Source organism: Sminthopsis crassicaudata, chromosome 1 (assembly GCF_048593235.1).
Source record: "Sminthopsis crassicaudata isolate SCR6 chromosome 1, ASM4859323v1, whole genome shotgun sequence".
Lineage (NCBI taxonomy): Eukaryota > Metazoa > Chordata > Mammalia > Dasyuromorphia > Dasyuridae > Sminthopsis > Sminthopsis crassicaudata.
Window position 1 is genome coordinate 532,795,220 of NC_133617.1, and position 18,907 is coordinate 532,814,126.

Genomic DNA, 18,907 nt, shown 5'->3' on the forward strand with positions numbered 1-18,907 from the left:
CACCCTCAGAAATACTCCTCTTCCAAAGGGTATATAAACTGTGATCCTGCTGCAATGATTGCCTTTGATATTCTGAAGTGCCACTGACTATTTATTTAAAATGCTGGTATTATTTTTTAAAAAAGATTAAATAACCCATCAATTATTTCTCTCTAACTTTTAAAATGCCACAGAACTAAAATGTAAGGCACTGGTCTTTTTAATCAATCATATTATTTTTTCTACTAAGAAACTATCAATAATTTGGATTTAGCTGCTCTAATCCCTAAGAGTTGAACATGTTTCTTTATGCCTGACATTCTTTCATCATATAAAAAGTACAGATAAACTTGAGAGGGTTTTCTTACTATCTTGGAAATGTGAAACTATATACACATGATACTTCTCCCATCACTAAGCTCCCAACACACAAGCTGTTCACAATATTACAGAATCAAGTAAATGATACAGTAGAGGTTATATCTATGTTACAGTGAGTCTTTTGTGGACAAATCAGTGTCTCTTGTGCAAGTTCCAGAATGTGTCCCCTTAGAGAGCCAGCAGCTAAGACCACACTGAATGAATCCCATGGACAATCTGAAACAGCAAGATAACAATGCTGCTATAAACTCCTCAGAGCCTCCTTACCTGACTGCTCACTCCCATCCTTCCCTAAACATATCCATACATTTCAGGCATGAATGATGCAAAGAATTTTTATTTAAAATAGTTATACTCTGCTATCCAACTATATCAGTGGCATATGGCATTCTCAATCCTAAGAAAAGTCCTCAGTACATTACTTCTTTGCCTCAGAAAATGGAATCTTTTAGATAACAAAACAGGTCAAAGGAAGCATAAGGGAATAATGCTTTTATAGCAGGGAAATTAATAATAATAATAAGTCCATCATAGACTTATTTTTTTTGGTATGGTAAAGCTCACCAAGTGACACTTTAAATTCTCAAGGTCTTCTCAATATAGAACCTGTTAGTAAAACAAGTAAAACAAATTGGTTAAAAAAAAAAGAAAGAAAGAAAGAAAAAAAAACTTTGGTAAAACTTATGCCATTATAAAATTGATGAATTCCTCCTAAAATTCCAGTATTAATAGTTACAGGCTGATATAGCTATATATATCAGGGGAAGTCATAGAACAGAGAGTTCTTAATTTAGAGTCAATGAACTTGCTTTTTAAATATGTTGATAATTGTATTTCTATAATGTCAGTTTCTTTGGTAATGTCATATATTTTCATTTATGCATTTAAATCATTCTCATAAGGGGTCCATAAATGGGGTGTCAGTAAATCTGCTCCAAACCTACTAAATTGAACTGATTTTTAAAATTGCCCTTTGTAGCCAAAATATGATGCAAAATTCTATTCTGTAACCTTTTAGAAACCTCTTTCTTTAATGAGGCTCATAGATTTAGATCTGGAAAGGATCTTAGATTCTATCTAAACAGACCCACTCATTTTACATGTTAAGAAACTGAGGTCTAGAAAGAAGTCCAAATCACCTTCTTATTGTCCCCAGATTTCTTTTGTTAACATTTTATTAAACTGGGGCTCTTCAATGTCCTCAATGATCTCTTAGTTGCTAAAACCAATGATTTTTTTCAGTCTTCATTTTTTTTCTGCATTGTGACATCTTTGGCCACTGTTCTAATCCTCAGTACTCCCTCCTTTTATATGTTTTGTGTGATTATTTATTCCCCACTGTTTTGCTTCTTCCCTTTCTATCTCCCATGTCTCCTCTCTGATCCCTAGCCACCATGCAGGTTTTCCCTAAGTGCCCTTGACTCTGTCTTCTTCCTATACATTTTCTAATTTTTATGGATATATTCAGAATGCTGAGAGGCTCAACTGAGATAAAAAACTTAAACTTTGAAAACTTTAAAAGGTTAAATATGTGAGTTATTATTGTTATTAATTATTGTTATTAGTCTAAGAGTTAGTAGGCCTCAGTCTGATGATGGTTTCATTCTTGAGTATTCTATTCCATTTCTACTGAACTTGAGTAATTAAAAAAAAATAGAACAATTTAGAGAAAAGCTAGTAAATGTTTGATCTCCCCTGTTTTCCACCTACTAAATGTATGTACATATGCTTTCAAGCTTTACCTGCATTACCATCACTTTCTTAAGTCTAGACAACCAATAAAACAATAAATCAAGTGTTGATTTGTATTGATTGCTAAATTTTATGTTGTAAATGCTTGTACTGAAAATTAAACAGTTTTTGCAAGACCTTTAGAGCTGGCTCCATCAGACCCCTTGTTAAATCTTATTAGAGTTATTTCAGTTCTATATATCCAACTCCAGTTTTTTTGGAGTCTTCTGCTGAACATCTTCACATGAATAATCCTTGACACTTCCAATTCAACGTAACCAAAATTAAACTTGTTATCATCCCTCCCCCTAAAACTGCCTAAACCAATTGCCTTTTATTCCTATTTCCCCACCCCTTGGATTTGGTGTCTAGAACTTATCTTTGACCTCACTCACTCCCTGGCATTGATTCAGTTCTGTTAGCTTGATTTACACCATATCAATTATTCAGTAGCCATGATTTCTGCAACACTAACTGCCAATATCTCTTCTTATCTGAACTATTCCTAATTGATCTCCCTGAAGCAAGTGTCTTCTCCTCCAAGTTGGAATTCAAATGGCTTCTAAAATAGACATGTGTATTGCCATTTCTCTACTCCAAAAAAACTTCAGGGATGTGACAGGAGATCTGGAGATAGAAAGGGAAGAAGCAAAACAATACTTACAGAGGATTCATGGAACAAGGGAGTATCCAGGTGTAGAATAGTGGTCAATGATGTCAAACAATGCAGAAAAAAATAAGAACTGAAAAAGTCATTGGTTTTGCAAGTAAGAGATCATTGAGTTCTCTTTTGCTAATATAATAAGTTACAAATTACATAAATTGGAGTTCCGGTGTCTAGTTCCATCTTATCTTTGATACTTTATATCAGGGATGTCAAATACATGGGTTTGTCCAGAATCAGATTAAAAACTAATTGAGAATGGAGCAGCTAGAAGATGTAGTCAATAGAATATCAGCCTTGGAATTAAGAGGACCTGAATTCAAATTAAGTCTCAGACAGTTAACACTTATTAGCTATGTGAACCTGGGCTCATCACTTAAGCCCAACTGCCTTGCCAAAAAATGTAATTGGGTAATATAACAAAATAAATAAAGGTATAATAGAACATAGATGTTAAGTTACTATGAGACCCAAAGAGATCCTTATGTATAGGTTAGTGGGCCCCATTTCTATCCAAACGTGATATCACTGCTTTATATAATTCTAGTTCCTTTTCAGAACTTTCTTCAAGCTGAACTTCCATTATATGTCAGCAACCAGATCTGCTAAAATCTCCTTCAGTTTGTTCTTTGTTAAATTGTTTTCTAAATTCAAGGCTCAGTACAAGTTCCATCTCTTCTGTAATGCTTTCTCTAAGTCTCTTAGTAGATAATAATCTCTGCTTTATCAAATTTTTATTAATAAGTTTTGGTTTTCTATTTTGCTTTTTATCTCATACTATTTTGGATCATATTTATTTAATCAAATGTATCTATCTTCTAAATAGAAGTTTTCTGAGGGCAAGATTATATTATTTTATATCTCTAAATTAGTTATTTGGTATTTAGCATGTAATAGGTGTTTTAAAGTAGTCATTGCATTGAATATGATCTATAGCATTTTTTTTAGGAATCTGCCCTAACTCACTTATTTTTATTATATGATAACATATTTTTTAAAGTTTTATTGATGCCTTTTATTTTTAAAATCATAACCATTTCTAGAATATACTTTTTCTATTCTGTTCAATAAAACTTATCTTTTTAAAATAATTTTTATTTTCAAAATACATGCAAAGATAGATTTCATCATTCACTCTTGCAAAACCTTGTGTTCCAAATTTTTCTCCCTCTTTTTCTCCTACCCACCTTCCCTAGACAGTAAGCAATCCAATATAGATTAAACATGTGTAATTTTTCTAAACATATTTCCACATTTATCATGCTGCACAAGAAAAGTCAGATAAAAAAGGAAAAAATGATAAAGCAAGTAAACCACAACAAAAAAGTTTTGATGTTTTGATCTATATTTAGTCACCATAGTCCTTTGTTTGGATGCAAATGGCTATCTATCTCCATCACAAATCTATTGAAATTGGCCTGAATCACTTCAATGTTTAAAAAAAAAAAAAAAAAAAAAAAAAAAAGAGCCAAGTCCTCTATGGAACTTTTAAAAAATTAAACTTTATTTTTTTTCAATCAACAAAAATCTACCTCTCTTCCCCAATTGAAAAAAACACACACATTACAATCAAGCAAAACATACCTTTACATTCTCCATGTCTGTACACATACATCTTATTCCATCCTCTGAGTCTTATGCCTCTACATAGCATGTTTTATCATTAGTCTTCTGGCAGTATAGTTGGCCATCATACTAATCAGAGTTCCTAAGTCTTTCAAAGCTGTTTGTATTTACAATATTCTTTTCATTGTATATAATATTCAATCTTTTAACAGTTTACTCATTTTCCTAGGTTTCTCTGAATCTATTCTCTTCATAATTTCTTAGAGCATAACAGTATTTTATCACATTTAAACATCATAAGTTGTTGAACTGTTTTCTCATTCCTTTCCTTCTTGTTTGTATAGATGTAATGCCAGATTATGCGAGAGGATTTTCCCAAACTTTCCTTTCCCTCCTTCTGCCCCAGTGTGTTCCTCTTCCCTTATTTTTTTTTTAATTATCAATTATCAAGAACCATCTCATACCATCTGTCTAATTAGATTCCCTTCATAACACCTGATGCTGATGAGGTTTAGAAAGACACGTTTAGTCTCCTCACATTAGAAGCTAAGCACTTTACTTTTGCCCTTTATCATTGTTTGTTTGCATTTACTCTTTTATATTTCTCTTTAATCTGGAATTTCCAGTCTTTTATTTCATTCTTTTCAAATGAATGTTCTCTTTTCAAATTTTATTCAGTTCTACTGGATGTTATTTTTGGCTATAAATGTATTTCTTTTGACTATAATAGTCTAAGCTCTCAACTTTTCATAGTGATGGCTATTTAAAAAAATCTGTGATTTTGCCTGTGGCTGGCTCTTTATTACTTAAATTAATAATTTCTTATGCTACTTTTCTTTTACTTGGAAGATCTGAATTTTGGCAATAATGTTTCTGATACTTGTCATATTGAGGAGTCATTGAGAAGATGACTAGTTGATTTTATTTTCACTTTATACTGTGTTTTTAAGATATCTGGACAGTTTTTTTTACTTTATTTTTTATTAATTTTATAATTATAACTTTTTTTTGACAGTACATATGCATGGGTAATTTTTTACAACATTATCCCTTGTACTCACTTCTGTTCCGAATTTTCCCCCTCCTTCCCTCTACCCCCTCCCCTAGAAGGCAGGCAGTCCCATACATGTTAAATATGTTATAGTATATCCTAGATACAATACATGTGTGCAGAAATGAATTTCTTGTTGCACCAGAAGAATTGGATTCAGAAGGTAAAAATAACCTGGGAAGAAAAACAAAACTGCGAACAGTTTACACTCATTTCCCAGTGTTCCTTCTCTGGGTGTAGGTGATTCTGTCCATCATTGGAGATCTGGACAGTTTTAAGTTTTCCTGAAATATGGTGTCTGGAATAGCAGCTGAAGAGAGAAAAAAATTCAAAAATCATTGAGCTACCTAGAAGTTATGGCCAAAAAAAGGTTCCAGACACCATCTTTTAATCTCCAATTCTTTACCATAACAAAGAAAGCTGTTATAATCATTTTTGTACATGTGGATCCTTTTTCTTTTTTTAAATGATCTCTTTAAGGTACAGATCTAGGTCTGGTTTTGCTGGATCAAAGGGTATTCACAGTTTTATAGTCCTTTTGTTATAGTTCTCAATTGTTCTCCAGAATGGTTGAATCAGTTCACATCTCCACCAACAAAGCGTTTTGTTCCATTTTTCCCACAAACTCTCCAACATTTATCATTTTCTTTTTCTGTTATAGTAGCCTATATTACAAGGCATGAGATGGTACCTCAGAGTTGTTTTAATTTGTACTTCTAAAATCAATAGTAATAAGAACATTTTTTCATATGACTATAAATAGCTTTAATTTCTTCATCTAAAAACTGTCTGTTCATATCCTTTTAATTGAAGAATAACTTGTATTCTTATGAATATGAATTCTCTACATGAGAAATGAGACCTATATCAGAAATACTAACTTTAAAATTTGTTCCCCCAGCTTTCTATTTCCCTCTTAATCTTGGTTACAATGGCTTTATTCATGCTAAATCTTTTGGTAATCAAAATTATCCATTTGGCATTTTGTTTTCTATCTCCTATTTGATTATAGGTATGATAGGTAAATTATCCCTTGCTCTCCTGATTTGTTTATGATATCAACTTTTTAAATCTAAATCATGTCCCCATTTTCACTTTATCTTGGTAGAAGATGTTAGATATTAGTCAATGCCTAGTTTCAGCCATACTACCTTCTAGTTTTCCCAGAAGTTTTGTCAAAAAGTAAATTCTTATTGCAGAAGCTGGAGTTTTTGAGTTTATCAAACAGTAGGCTATATTGTCATTTACTACTGTTTTATGTAATCCCACTAATTCACTACTCTATTTCTTAGCTAATACCAAATAGTTTTGATGATTGCTTTTTTATAATATGATTTTAGATCTGGTATGGGTGGGATACCTTTCTTTGCCTTTTTTTTTTTTTAATTACTTCCCTCAATATTCTTAAACTTTTTTCCTTCCAGGTGAATTTTTTAAATTATTTTTTCTAATTCTAGTTTGATTGGTATGGCACTGAATAAGTAAATCAATTTAGGTAGAATCATCATTTCTATTATATTAGCTCAGCCTACCCATGAACAATTTATATTTTTACAATTATTTAGATCTGACTTTTATTTGTGGGGGGAATGTTTTGTAATTGTGTTTATATAGTTCCTGGATTTGTCTTGGCAGGTCTACTCCTAAATGTTTTATATTGTTTGTAGTTATTTTATTTTATTTTTTAAAATTAATTTTATAATTATAATTTTTTGACAGTACATATGCATGAGTAATTTTTTTACAACATTATCCCTTGTATTCATTCATAATTATTAATTAAGTAAATAAAATTAGTAACTAAATAATAAATAATTAATATTAGGAAGATTGTTTTATAATTTTCTTTTTCTGTTTTGGTTCTTCCTTGTTAGGCACCAGCATCATATTTGTGTCATTTGACAGAATTCCTTCTTAATCTAAATTTTCAAATAGTTTAGATAGTATTGGAATTAATTGTCCTTTAAATATTTAGTAGAATTATCTGACTCTGGAGAATTTTTCTTACAAATTCATTGATGGATAGGTCAATGTTTGTTTTTTTTCCCCCTAAAATGGGGTTTTTAAAATATTTCATATTCTCTTCTATTAATCTTGACAGCTTATATTTTTATAGATATTCATCCATTTCACTTAGATTGGTATTTTTATTAGCAAACAGTTAGGCAAAATAGTTCCTATTTATTGTTTTAACTTCCTTTTCATTGGTAATGAATTTATCCTTTTAATTTTTTATACTGGTAATTTGAGTTTCCTTCTTTTTTAAATCAAATTAATCAAAGCTCTATTTTATTGTATTTTTTCATAAAATCAGCTTAGTTTTTTTATTAGTTCAATAATTTTCTTAAGTTCAAGTTTACTAATCTCTTGTTTTTCAGAATTTCTAATTTGATACTTGAGAATTTTAAATTTTCTTTTTCTAGCTTCTTTACTTTCACATCCAATTCATTGATTTCCTTTTTCTCTGTTTTATTCATTTAGAGATACAAAATTTCCCCTAAGAACTACTTTGCCTGAATATTGTAAATTTTGTTATGTTGTCTCATTATTGTCATTCCCTTGGATGAAATTATTGTTTTTATGATTTGTTGTTTGATCACTCATTCTGTAGGATCAGTTTGTTTAGTTTCCATTTAGTTTTTGGTCTGTCTTTCCATGGATCTTTATTACTTTGCAATTTTATTGCAATCTTATCTGAAAAGGATGTATTTAATATTTTTACCTTTCCACATTTGATTTTGAAGTTTTTATACTCTAATACATGATCAATTTTTGTATATGTGACATTTACGGAAGAGAAAAAGCTAAATTTCTTTCTATCCCCTTTAAATTTTCTTCAGGGGTCTATCATATCTAACTTTTTTTTTTCCCCTGAGGCTGGGGTTAAGTGACTTGCCCAGGGTCACACAGCTAGGAAGTATTAAGTGTCTGGGACTAGATTTGAACTCGGGCCCTCCTAAATTCAAGGCTGGTGCTCTATCCACTGCTCCATCTAGCTGCCCGTTATATCTAACTTTTCTAAAATTCTATTCATCTCCTAAATTTATTTCTTGTTTATTTTGTTCTTAGATTTGCCTAATTCTGAGAGGGAGAGTTCCAAATCCCCTATTAGGATAGTTGTGCAATCTATTTCTTTCTGTAACTCACTTATCTTCTCCTCTAAGAATTTGGATACTATCAGTTGGTGCAAATATGTTTAATATTGATATTATTTCATTGCATAACTACATCTTTGAGCAAGATATAATTTCCTTCATTACCTCTTAATTAGATTTATTTTTGCTTTTGCTTTTTCTGAGGTCAGGATCCCTATCCCTGCCTTTTATTTTATTTCAGCTAAAGCATAATATATTCTGCTCCAACCTTTTACCTTTACTCTATACGTGTCTGTCTTCTTCAGATTATTTCTTGTAAACAATATATTATTGGATTCTGACTTTTTATCCAATCTGTTATCTGATTCTGTTTAGTGGAAAAGTTCATCCTATTCACATTTCCAGTTACAATTACCACCTGTGTATTTCCCTCTATCCTATTTTCTCCCTTGTTTATACTTTTCTTTTTTCTTTCCATTTCTCACTAATGTTTTGCTTTTGACCATGCCCTCACTCAATCTGCACTTACTTTTATCACCCTCCTTCTTTTTGTTTTCCCTTTCTCCTCCTATTTTCCCATAGGATAACATAAATTTCTATAACTAACTGAAAGATTGTGATCAATTTTGCTTGGTAATCAACTCTTGGTCTAAGCTCCTTTGCTTTCCAGAATATATTTCAAGCCATCTTATCTTTTAATATAGAAGCTGCTAAGTTCTGAATAATCCTGCCTGGAACTTCTTACTATCTGAATTGTTTCTTTCTGGCTGCTTGTATTTTCTCTTTGACATAATTCTCAAATTTAGCTATAATATTCTTTGGAGTTTTCATTTTTGGATTGCATTCTAGAGATGATCAGTGGATTCTTTTAATATCTATTTTATCTTCTGTTTTAGGATATCAAGGTAGCTTTCCTTAATAATATCTTGAAAGATGCTGTCCAGGAACTAACTGACTAACTTCTCTCTCTCTCTCTCTCTCTCTCTCTCTCTCTCTCTCTCTCTCTCTCTCTCTCTCTCTCTCTCTCTCTCTCTCTCTCTCCTTTTATCATGGCTTTCTAGTAATCTAATAATTATTAATTATGTCCTTGATCTATTTTCCAGGTTGTTTTTCCAATGCCAATGCGGTATTATAAATTTTCATCTTTTGATTTGTTTGATTCTTTATGTCGCATAGAATCATTGTTTCATTACCAAATTCTAATTTTTAATGAATGATTTTCTTCCCTTAGCGTTTTTACCTCCTTTTCCATTTGGATAAGTTTAGTTTTTAAGGAGTTGTTTTCTTTGATGGATTTTTCCTTATTTGGCCAATTATATTTTTAAAGTAATTGGTTTTTGTCACTCAATTTTTTTCTTTTTCAAGCTATTGACTCTTTTACATATATTTCATTTCTTTACTCATATTTTCTTCTCTCTCTCTTATTTGACTTTTAAAATAGCTTTTGAATTATTTCAAGAAGACGTTTTAGTCCTGATACCAATTTATATCATCCTTTGAAATTTCCCATATAGGCAACTCTTCTGAGTTAGTGTTTTGATCTTTCCTGTCATCATTATAGCTTTCTATCATAAATGGTCTTTTTTGTTTCTTGTTCTTTTTTTTTTTTTTCTTATTTCATGTCTTTGAGCTCTGCTACTGGAATATAGAGGGCACTGTCTCAAGTGTTTTTTGCTTGGGGACATGGACAGCATAATTGGTGTTCAATTCTGGGGCCTCAGGTGGTGGTGGCTTGCTCAGTGCCCTAGAGTTGTATTAATGCCTGCTGTTGCTTGGTTTTGGGAGCTGACAATTTGCCCTTTGTGCTAGGACTGGAGGCTTCAATGATGGCCTACTATGCCACTGGCCTACTGAGACAGAGTCTCAGTTGATGATCAGTACTGTGGCTAAGAGCCTCCTACTAGATTGCCCATACTGCACCTGTGCTGAATTGAGTTCCCCATTTACCCAAGTAAAACAGGCTTTTTTAAAAAGTCCCTCCAAGCTCTCTTAAGTTGGAAAATTGCTTCATTTAATCCTGTAGGCTCTGTTACCCCAGAATCTTTTCAAAAGTTTGAATCAATATTATTTCCAAAGGGAACTGAGAAAATCTCAGGGAACTTTGTGGCCTTTCTTCATCATCTTAGCTCTAACTGCTCCTACTCTCCAGAAGCCAATAACATTTAAAATTTCTTTAAAATGGTTGCTTCCTTTCTTCCAGGAATTCTAGTTGATTTTGAGCTCAAGCTGTATTGTTCTCTGAGGCTTTGCTTGTGGATATTCTGAAGATAATTTTCTTCTTGGCTTATGCCCTTTCCATCTCTGTTTCCTACTTTTCATGGTGAGATTCTTTTTTCTTTGCTTATTCTTCCAGCCCATTTCCTAACTTCAGACTCGCTTTTAGGACAAGCATCTATGCTCTTCTAAAAGGGAAGTCTATACTAATACTGTTGCTTTTTTCTTGTAAAACTGTGTTATTCCAGGTACCCAGGGACAAGTCAGGCTAGAAACTTGTAAGCTCAATATTTGCAAAGTGATCTGATTCAGGACAAAGTCCGGCTTTTGCCCCTCTAGTCTGAGCTGAGGTTCCTGACCTGAGTTTGGGTTTGAATAATAGTAGAATTGGGCACCTAATGAGTTGGAAAGTTCTGTTGGTTCAGAGAGAGTCCTATTTGCAGCTGAAATTGAGATTCCATTCCACTCATAGAGATCTAAGCCACACTGCTGCTACTTGTTTCTAAAAATCTCCTTGATGAATATGTTACATGTTTTTTTTTTTACTACTCCTTTTCTGGAATTCCATTCCTGAGTGCAAATCCCTTCTTCAATTTACTCTGGATTTGTAACCTGGAACTGAATAGGATATGATAAAAGTGGCTAGTTGACACTTAATCCTTCATTCTGTAAATTGTGCTTTAATGTGAATCTGTCTTAGGAGAACATTCCCAAGGCATATTTCTGGCCAGATTCCATCCCTACTGTGCACAGGCTTTCCCCCCTCTTTCTCTATGCTAAACTGTGCTGGAAAATTACTCATGATGACTTTTTTCTTAGATTTTTCCATCAGGATTTAATGTAATACATTTTCTAGGAGTCTGGGTTAGGGGTGGTGAATTTAACAATATTTCTTTCTTTGCTACTTTCCCCAACTGAACTCCACTTTTAATCTATAACTCTGCAGTATTTATTAGTTTTTCCATGAATACTTATTAGTAAAACAGTTTGAAACTAAGGGCACATCAAATGAATTTTATGTTGAAATAATTGATCTTAATCTTTTAACTTTTATTTCTTGGGATGTTTTCTATCCCTTTTTTGGTTAAAAAAAGTTCCTTATCCATAGTTGTGAAGAGCATCTTTAATATGCTATGAATTCTTTTCGCTAGGGCTTATATCCATTTGGAGCTAATTGTAATAGTTTGTGTGAGATAGTGTTCAAAGCCTAAAATTTCACAGACTGCTTTCCAATACCATTAAAATATTAAGTTTTTCAAATATATTAATAGATCTTACAAATAAAACAGTTCGTAATTAAAGGCACATAAAATAATTTCTTATTAAAATAATTTTAATATAAAAATATAACACTGGGGACTAGATAATATAAATACTATATAAATATTTTCTTTGATAAAAATAAATATTATAAATATTATGAGCAGGATAAATAACATAAACAAATACAAATTATAAAACATTGAAACAATTCAATTCTATCAAGAAAATTCTCTGGATTCTCCTCTTTCAGTCCTCATATTGATTTAAAATAATTTGGTTAATACAGATGTATTTCAATTCCTTTTGGGAAATATCTTTCCCAATGACTGACTACTTGGTTTTCATAAATAGGAAATTAATCAAGGAGCTAATGTGTACTGGGAGTCCATTTCTTCTTTAGTTCCTGATATTTCTTGTGAATTTATTCATAAATAAAAAGATCTTCCTGATCTCTACCCTCACGATCTCCCAAGCACAGCGGCTGTACTCTTTGCCTTGCAGGTATTGACTTATTCCTTGGAAGTAGCTCTTCAGGGCCAGTCTGGGGTTCTCACTTCCCAAGAAAGGCTCTTCCTGCTCCACCTCTTGCCCAAGATACTGCTCCAGTTGTTCCAGCTGATGATCCAGTCCAATGAGCAGTTGCCTGAGCTGGGTCTGACTCCAAGCAGCAGGAGTGACATTCAGGCTGAAGATGGTGAAGATTTCCTGGAGCATCTCATGAACAATGGCTATAGCATTTTCCCTCTGGAGCTGGCTATTCTCCATGGCTTCCTTTGGGAAGTTGAAGTTGGTTCTGTCTTTCAGACATGGCAGCAGGGGAAATGTGCTCATTTGGTTCAGAAGAGAAAAGTCTTCCTGCAGGCTCTGAGTCAGATCACAACCCAAGGAGCAGAGGGTGCTGGAGCAGAGCAGAACCAGAGCAACTGACAACCTCCAGGAGGTCATGATGACACTGAGGATAGTTTGGTGTTGATTCAGCTAAGTAACCTGTGAGCCTTTGTTCCAGTATCTCAAATTATCTAACCTCAGAGCCACTCTCTTAAATAGTGCTGAGAGACATTTCTTAGACTGGAATTTCCTTTATATTGTTTCTACATTCTTTTGGAAGATGTCATTAAGGTTCTTTTAATATACTTAGGAAAAGTTTTACAGATTAAGCTTTTTTTTTTTGGTTGTTTTGCTTTGTTTAGGAACTACATTTTTTCTTTCTTTTACCCTTTCCATTCCTTCCTAACTTCCTTCCTTCTGCCCTCCTCCTTTCCTCCTTCCCTCTCTTCCCTCTTTCCCTTTCTTCCCTCCTTCCCTCCCTCCTTTTTTCCTTCCTTCCTTCCTTCCTTCCTTCCTTCCTTCCTTCCTTCCTTCCTTCCTTCCTTCCTTCCTTCCTTCCTTCCTTCCTTCCTTCCTTCTTTCCTTCCTTCCTTCTTTCCTTCCTTCCTTTTTTCCTTCCTTTCTTTCCTCCCTCCCTTCTTTCTTTTTCTTTCTTTCTTTCTTTCTTTCTTTCTTTCTTTCTTTCTTTCTTTCTTTCTTTCTTTCTTTCTTTCTTTCTTTCTTTCTTTCTTTCTTTCTTTCTTTCTTTCTTTCTTTCTTCCTTCCTTCCTTCCTTCCTTCCTTCCTTCCTTCCTTCTTTCCTTCCTTCTTTCCTTCCTTCCTTTTTTCCTTCCTTTCTTTCCTCCCTCCCTTCTTTCTTTTTCTTTCCTTCCTTCTTTCTTTCTTTCTTTCTTTCTTTCTTTCTTTCTTTCTTTCTTTCTTTCTTTCTTTCTTTCTTTCTTTCTTTCTTTCTTTCTTTCTTTCTTTCTTTCTTTCTTTCTTTCTTTCTTCCTTCCTTCCTTCCTTCCTTCCTTCTATATAAACATTTCACTTTATTTTCACAACCACTCTGGAATATAGCTTGTTATCATTCCATTTTATAGTCATGGAAACTGAGGCAGACAAGTAATAAATTGATTTGGTCAGGGTCTCATAGCTAGTAATATCTGAGGCCAGATTTGAACTCAAGTTTTTCTTAAACCATGCAGCCTTTAATGCTGCAAGCTTAGAAACCTTCAGTTGCTTCAGATTAACTACAGTATTAATTCCAAACTCCTATCAAATAAGCTCTTCCATAATCTGGCTTTTCTTTACATTTCTACCTTATCACACTATTTCATTTCACAAAATCTGCATTCCTTCTAAACTGGAGTGCCAATTGTTTTTCCCAAATTGCTTTTCAGTCATTTTTCAGTTCATTACCTCACTTGGAGTTTTCTTGGCAAATATAATGGAATGGTTTTCAATTTCCTTCTCAAGTTCATTTTATAGATAAGGAAACTAAGGCAAATAGAGTTAAGTGGCTTGCCCATGATAACACAGTAAGTGTCTGAGGCCTACTTTGACCTCATGAAGATGAATCTTCCTTACTCTCTATGTACTATGTGACTACCTACCTGCCCATTCCAAATTGATTAGTCATCTACGACATCTGGGAATTCATAAAAGTTGTCATCAAGCCCAGAATACACTTGTTTCTCTTTGTTGTCTCTTGGAATACCAGTGTTCTTTCTTATTTCCCAAACTTTGATCTGGTGCTGCCTCATGTCTTTCCCAAATGCCCTCTTGGAAATATCCTATGTAAATACTTTACATTTCTGTATCTTATTGCTCTCTCTCCAAATTGTCTTATACTGCCTTCATTTCTGTATGTAACCTAAGGGCTAGAATCCATTGATTTGAGATTCTCATTGGGGAAGATTAGTGTCTCTCTATTATGTAAGAGGCAAATTGAAATTGGTGAGAGCAGAAGAGAAGAAAGAGATTTGCTTTCTTTGTGCTTAGGAATCTCTTAATATTTTTAAAGGCTAAGTAGCTTTGGGTACTCTCAAGTCTAGTTTTGAGAGAGAACATGAATAATTTCAATTCCACTTTAGGTTGCTGAAGAAAAATCTGGGAAGAAATCAACATGAGAAGAATAAGAGGTTAGCATGTCCCTCTCCCCAGCTTGCTATACTGGAAACCTCAAGTAACTTCCCTTTGAGTGAAATCTAGGATTCTTTCTTTGGGTTGAGTTGAGTCAACTCATTCCAGTGGGAGATTTCTGTCACTCTATATTGTCTTGTATGCAATCTCCCATGTATATTTCATCTGATTTTCATTTACCATGGACGTGGATAAATGGACTTCTTTACTAAGTACTATGTATGTTCATTGTGGCATTTTAGTGTAAGAGGAGTCAAGCTTTGTATTTAAAGCTTGGGATTCTGCTTTTCCCATTAATGAAATCACCATCAGGAGTTAATTTGAATGTGAAAAATCACATTCCCTAAAGTAACACTATTATAGGGAGCAGAGAGGTATAATTCTGGCCTGGTACTTCTATTGAGAAGAGCAGAGTAGGCTAAACTTTAGGCCTCAACTTGGCAGGAATTAAAGTCTCCTGTGAAGAAGGATGAAGGAATAAGAAGGTAGAAATATCAAGTTGACCTCCTGTCAAGCTACACACAAGCTACACATCAAGCTACATTCATTTATTCTATCTATCTGTCTATCTATCTATCTATCTAATCTGTCCATCCACCTTTTTGTATACCTATATGAATATAACATGTTAGTTCCTTAAGGAAAAGCATCTTTTTGTCATAATGTCCCCAGCACAGTGCCTTGTTCAGAGAAGCGATATTGGATAAAGGTTAAAAGATAAGGAATGTGGAATGAATCTTCAACTGCATTGGCAAAGGGAAATCTCAATTGAGATTATTTATTATTATAAAAATATAAGTATAATTATAAGTATAATCTTTCAGGGTTTAAAATGGACATGAAATAGATGACTTTCAAACATTTCTAATGAAAAATCCAGAGCTAAATATCAAATTTGACATTCAGACTCAAAACTCAAGAAAAGCATTAAAAGGTAAACATGAAAGAGAAATCCTTAGAGATTCAATAAGTTAAACTTTTACATTCCCATATAGGAAGATGATCCATGCAATTCCAAAGAATTTCATCATTATTAGGGCAGTTAGAAGTGAGAGGGTATAAGTGTGAGTTGATTATTTTAGAATACTGTCAAAAATGGAGGGGTGATAAAGATGGATATACCAGGAGAAAGGGGAAGAGAAAAGTAGAATGGGGAAATTATCTCATGTAAAAGAGACACACCAGAAAGACTTTTTATAATGAAAGAGAAGGAAGGAATAGAAACACTTGAATCCATCTCTCATCTGAACTGGTTCAAAAAAGAAAAAATATAAATACAAACTTAATTGAGTACACAAATCTATCTTACTTAAAATGGAAGTAAGAGAAAAAGGTTTTAAGAGAAGAGGGGGAAGTAATAAGAGGATAGGTGGATAAAGGATGGCAGTTGTCAAAAGCAAAAGAGACTTTTGAGGAGAAAACAAAGTGAAAGAAAGAGAGAAATATATACAACAAAATAAGATGGAGGGAAATGCACAGTTAATAATTATATCAGTGAATGTTATAACAATGTGAAAAGGATGAACTGAACCATAAAACAGAAGTGAGTAGCAGAATGGATAAAAAACCAGCATCCAACAAATTGTTGTTTACAATAAATATACTTGAAACAGATACAAACAAAATTAAAATAAAGAATTGGAGCAAAATATATTATTAGGCTGAGCCAATATAATAAAAATAACAATTTACCCAAATTAAGTTACTTATTCAGTTCATACCATATTAAACTACCAAAAATATTTTGTAGAGCTAGAAGAATAACAAAATTCTTCTAGAAAAACAAAGGTCAAAAATAGTAAGGAGATCAATGGAAAAAAATGTGAAAGAAGGAAATCTCACAATAGCAGACTTCAAACTATATTACAAGGCAGTAATCATCAAAACAATCTGATACTGGCTTAGAGATGGAGTGCTAGATCACTGGAATAGATTAGGGACATAATACATAGTAGTACCATGACCATAGAAATCTAGTGTTTGATAAACCCAAAGATCCAAGTTTTGGGGACAAAAATTCATCATTTGACAGAAAATTTATGGCACAATTGGAAAGAAGTTTAGCAGAAATTGGCATAGACCAACATTTTATATCATGTACCAAAATAAGGTAAAACTGTGTAAATGTTAGATATAAAAGGTGATGTCATAAGTACATTTAGGGAGCATGGCAAATATATCTGTCTCATATGTGAATAAGGAAAGAGTTTATGACCAAACAATAAATAGAGAGGAATACAAAAAGTAAAACAGATAATTCTGGTTACATTATTACATTTGATTACATGATTGAATTTGGTTTTGCACAAAGAAAACCAATGAAACCAAAATTAGAAGGAAAGTAAGAAACTAGGAAAAATGCTTTATAACAAGTTTCTCTAGTAAAGTTCTCCTTTCTCAAATACATGGGGAATTTAGTCAAATTTATATAAATAAGAGGCATTCCCTCACTGATAAATGGCCTAACAGTATTTTTCAGAAGAAAAAATCAAGCTATCAACAGTCATACAAAACAAATGTTCTAAATCACTATTGATCAGAGAAATGAAAATTAAAACAATTCTAACATAACACCCCACACCTTTTAGATTGATTAACATTATAGAAAAGAAAAATGATACACAGGAAAGGTGATATGAAAAACAGAGACACTAATGCCCTATTGGTAGAGTTGTAAGCTAATCTAACCCTTTTGGAGAACTATACTCAAATGGCTATAAAGTTGTGCCTATTCTGACTTAGAAATGTTACTACCAGGTTTGTATCCCAAAGAGAACAAAGAAAAAAGAAAAGGATCTTTTTGTACAAAAATATTTATAGCAAATCTTTTTTTTTTTGTGGTGACAAAAGATTGGAAATTAAGAGTATACCCATTAATTTGGGAATAATTGAACAAATTTTGGTATGTGATAATGATAACCTCCTTTTTCTGATCTCTCATGTCTCTATATATGTACAAAGGCTACTTGGCCACATCTGAAGTACATTTTCCTTTTTGTTTTATATGTTGAATCGTTCTCTTTCCTCAAGCACCAGTTCAGATGCCTTCTCTTCCAAAAAATCTCCTTTGGCCTCTTACAAGTGAAAATGAAATCTGCCTCTTATAAGTGAAAATGAAATCTCCCTCATCTGTATCTGGATTTTTCCTTTTTTCCTATCCTCAAACTAAATTTCCGTGCATATTTCAACCTCATGTATTTTGAAAGCTCTCTGAAGTCATGTCATTTTTTTTCTTCTATGCATTTCTAGCATTTACATAGTGCTCTACATAGTGCTCTTTCTCATAAACTTTTGTTGAATTAAATTGTTATATTGAATCTGTTCTCTATTCCTTAGGGAAGTGGTGTCAAAGTGGTGCTTTGTCCAGCCAAAGCAAAATTCTCAACTGTGGCTGAACTGAATTAAAATGTAATTTTAAAAAGTTATCAAAATAAAAATATAATACAACATAAATGGTGTAAGTATGTGTTTTTCTTTTTTCTTTTCTTTTTGCTCAGGTAATTAGGGTTAAGTGACTTATGTGTGTATATATATATATATATATATATACACACATATAGTGGTTTCTAAGACAAGATGTGGCTTGAAGGGATTTTTTTTCTATCTGAGTTTGATATTACAGCTTTAGAGTTTAGTAAATTAACTCTTCCCTTTTCCCACTTCACTTCTCTGCCATAATCCATCATTTCAGAAGCCTTACCAATGCTACATTTATTTTTGTTTTTGTAAAAAAAAGTGTTCAACTTAGGACAAAGATTCTTTTTCAACAAACATATTTGTTTAAACAAATGGGCAGTAGGTTCAATACACAAAATTGAAAAGTACAAGTTTTATAAATAATAAATATTATAACTAGAATGAGACAATAAATATGTAAATATGGATTTCAAAATATTTAGGTTCTTGAGCTGCTAAGCATATATTATACTTATCTGTATTCTAATCTATTTTCAATATGCAACCTAATAGCTTACATTTTAAAATGATATTCAGTTAATTCAGATTTTTTCA

The 18,907-nt window shown here is 32.7% G+C and overlaps 1 protein-coding gene across 1 annotated transcript; it reads right to left on the bottom strand.

Moving 5' to 3' along the window:
* Nucleotides 1-12,340: 12,340 nt before the first annotated feature.
* Nucleotides 12,341-12,889, bottom strand: LOC141555212 (interferon tau-like). The gene has a single exon (XM_074287925.1). The coding sequence runs from the start codon at nucleotides 12,887-12,889 to the stop codon at nucleotides 12,341-12,343; it is 549 nt and encodes a 182-aa protein (XP_074144026.1).
* Nucleotides 12,890-18,907: the final 6,018 nt, after the last annotated feature.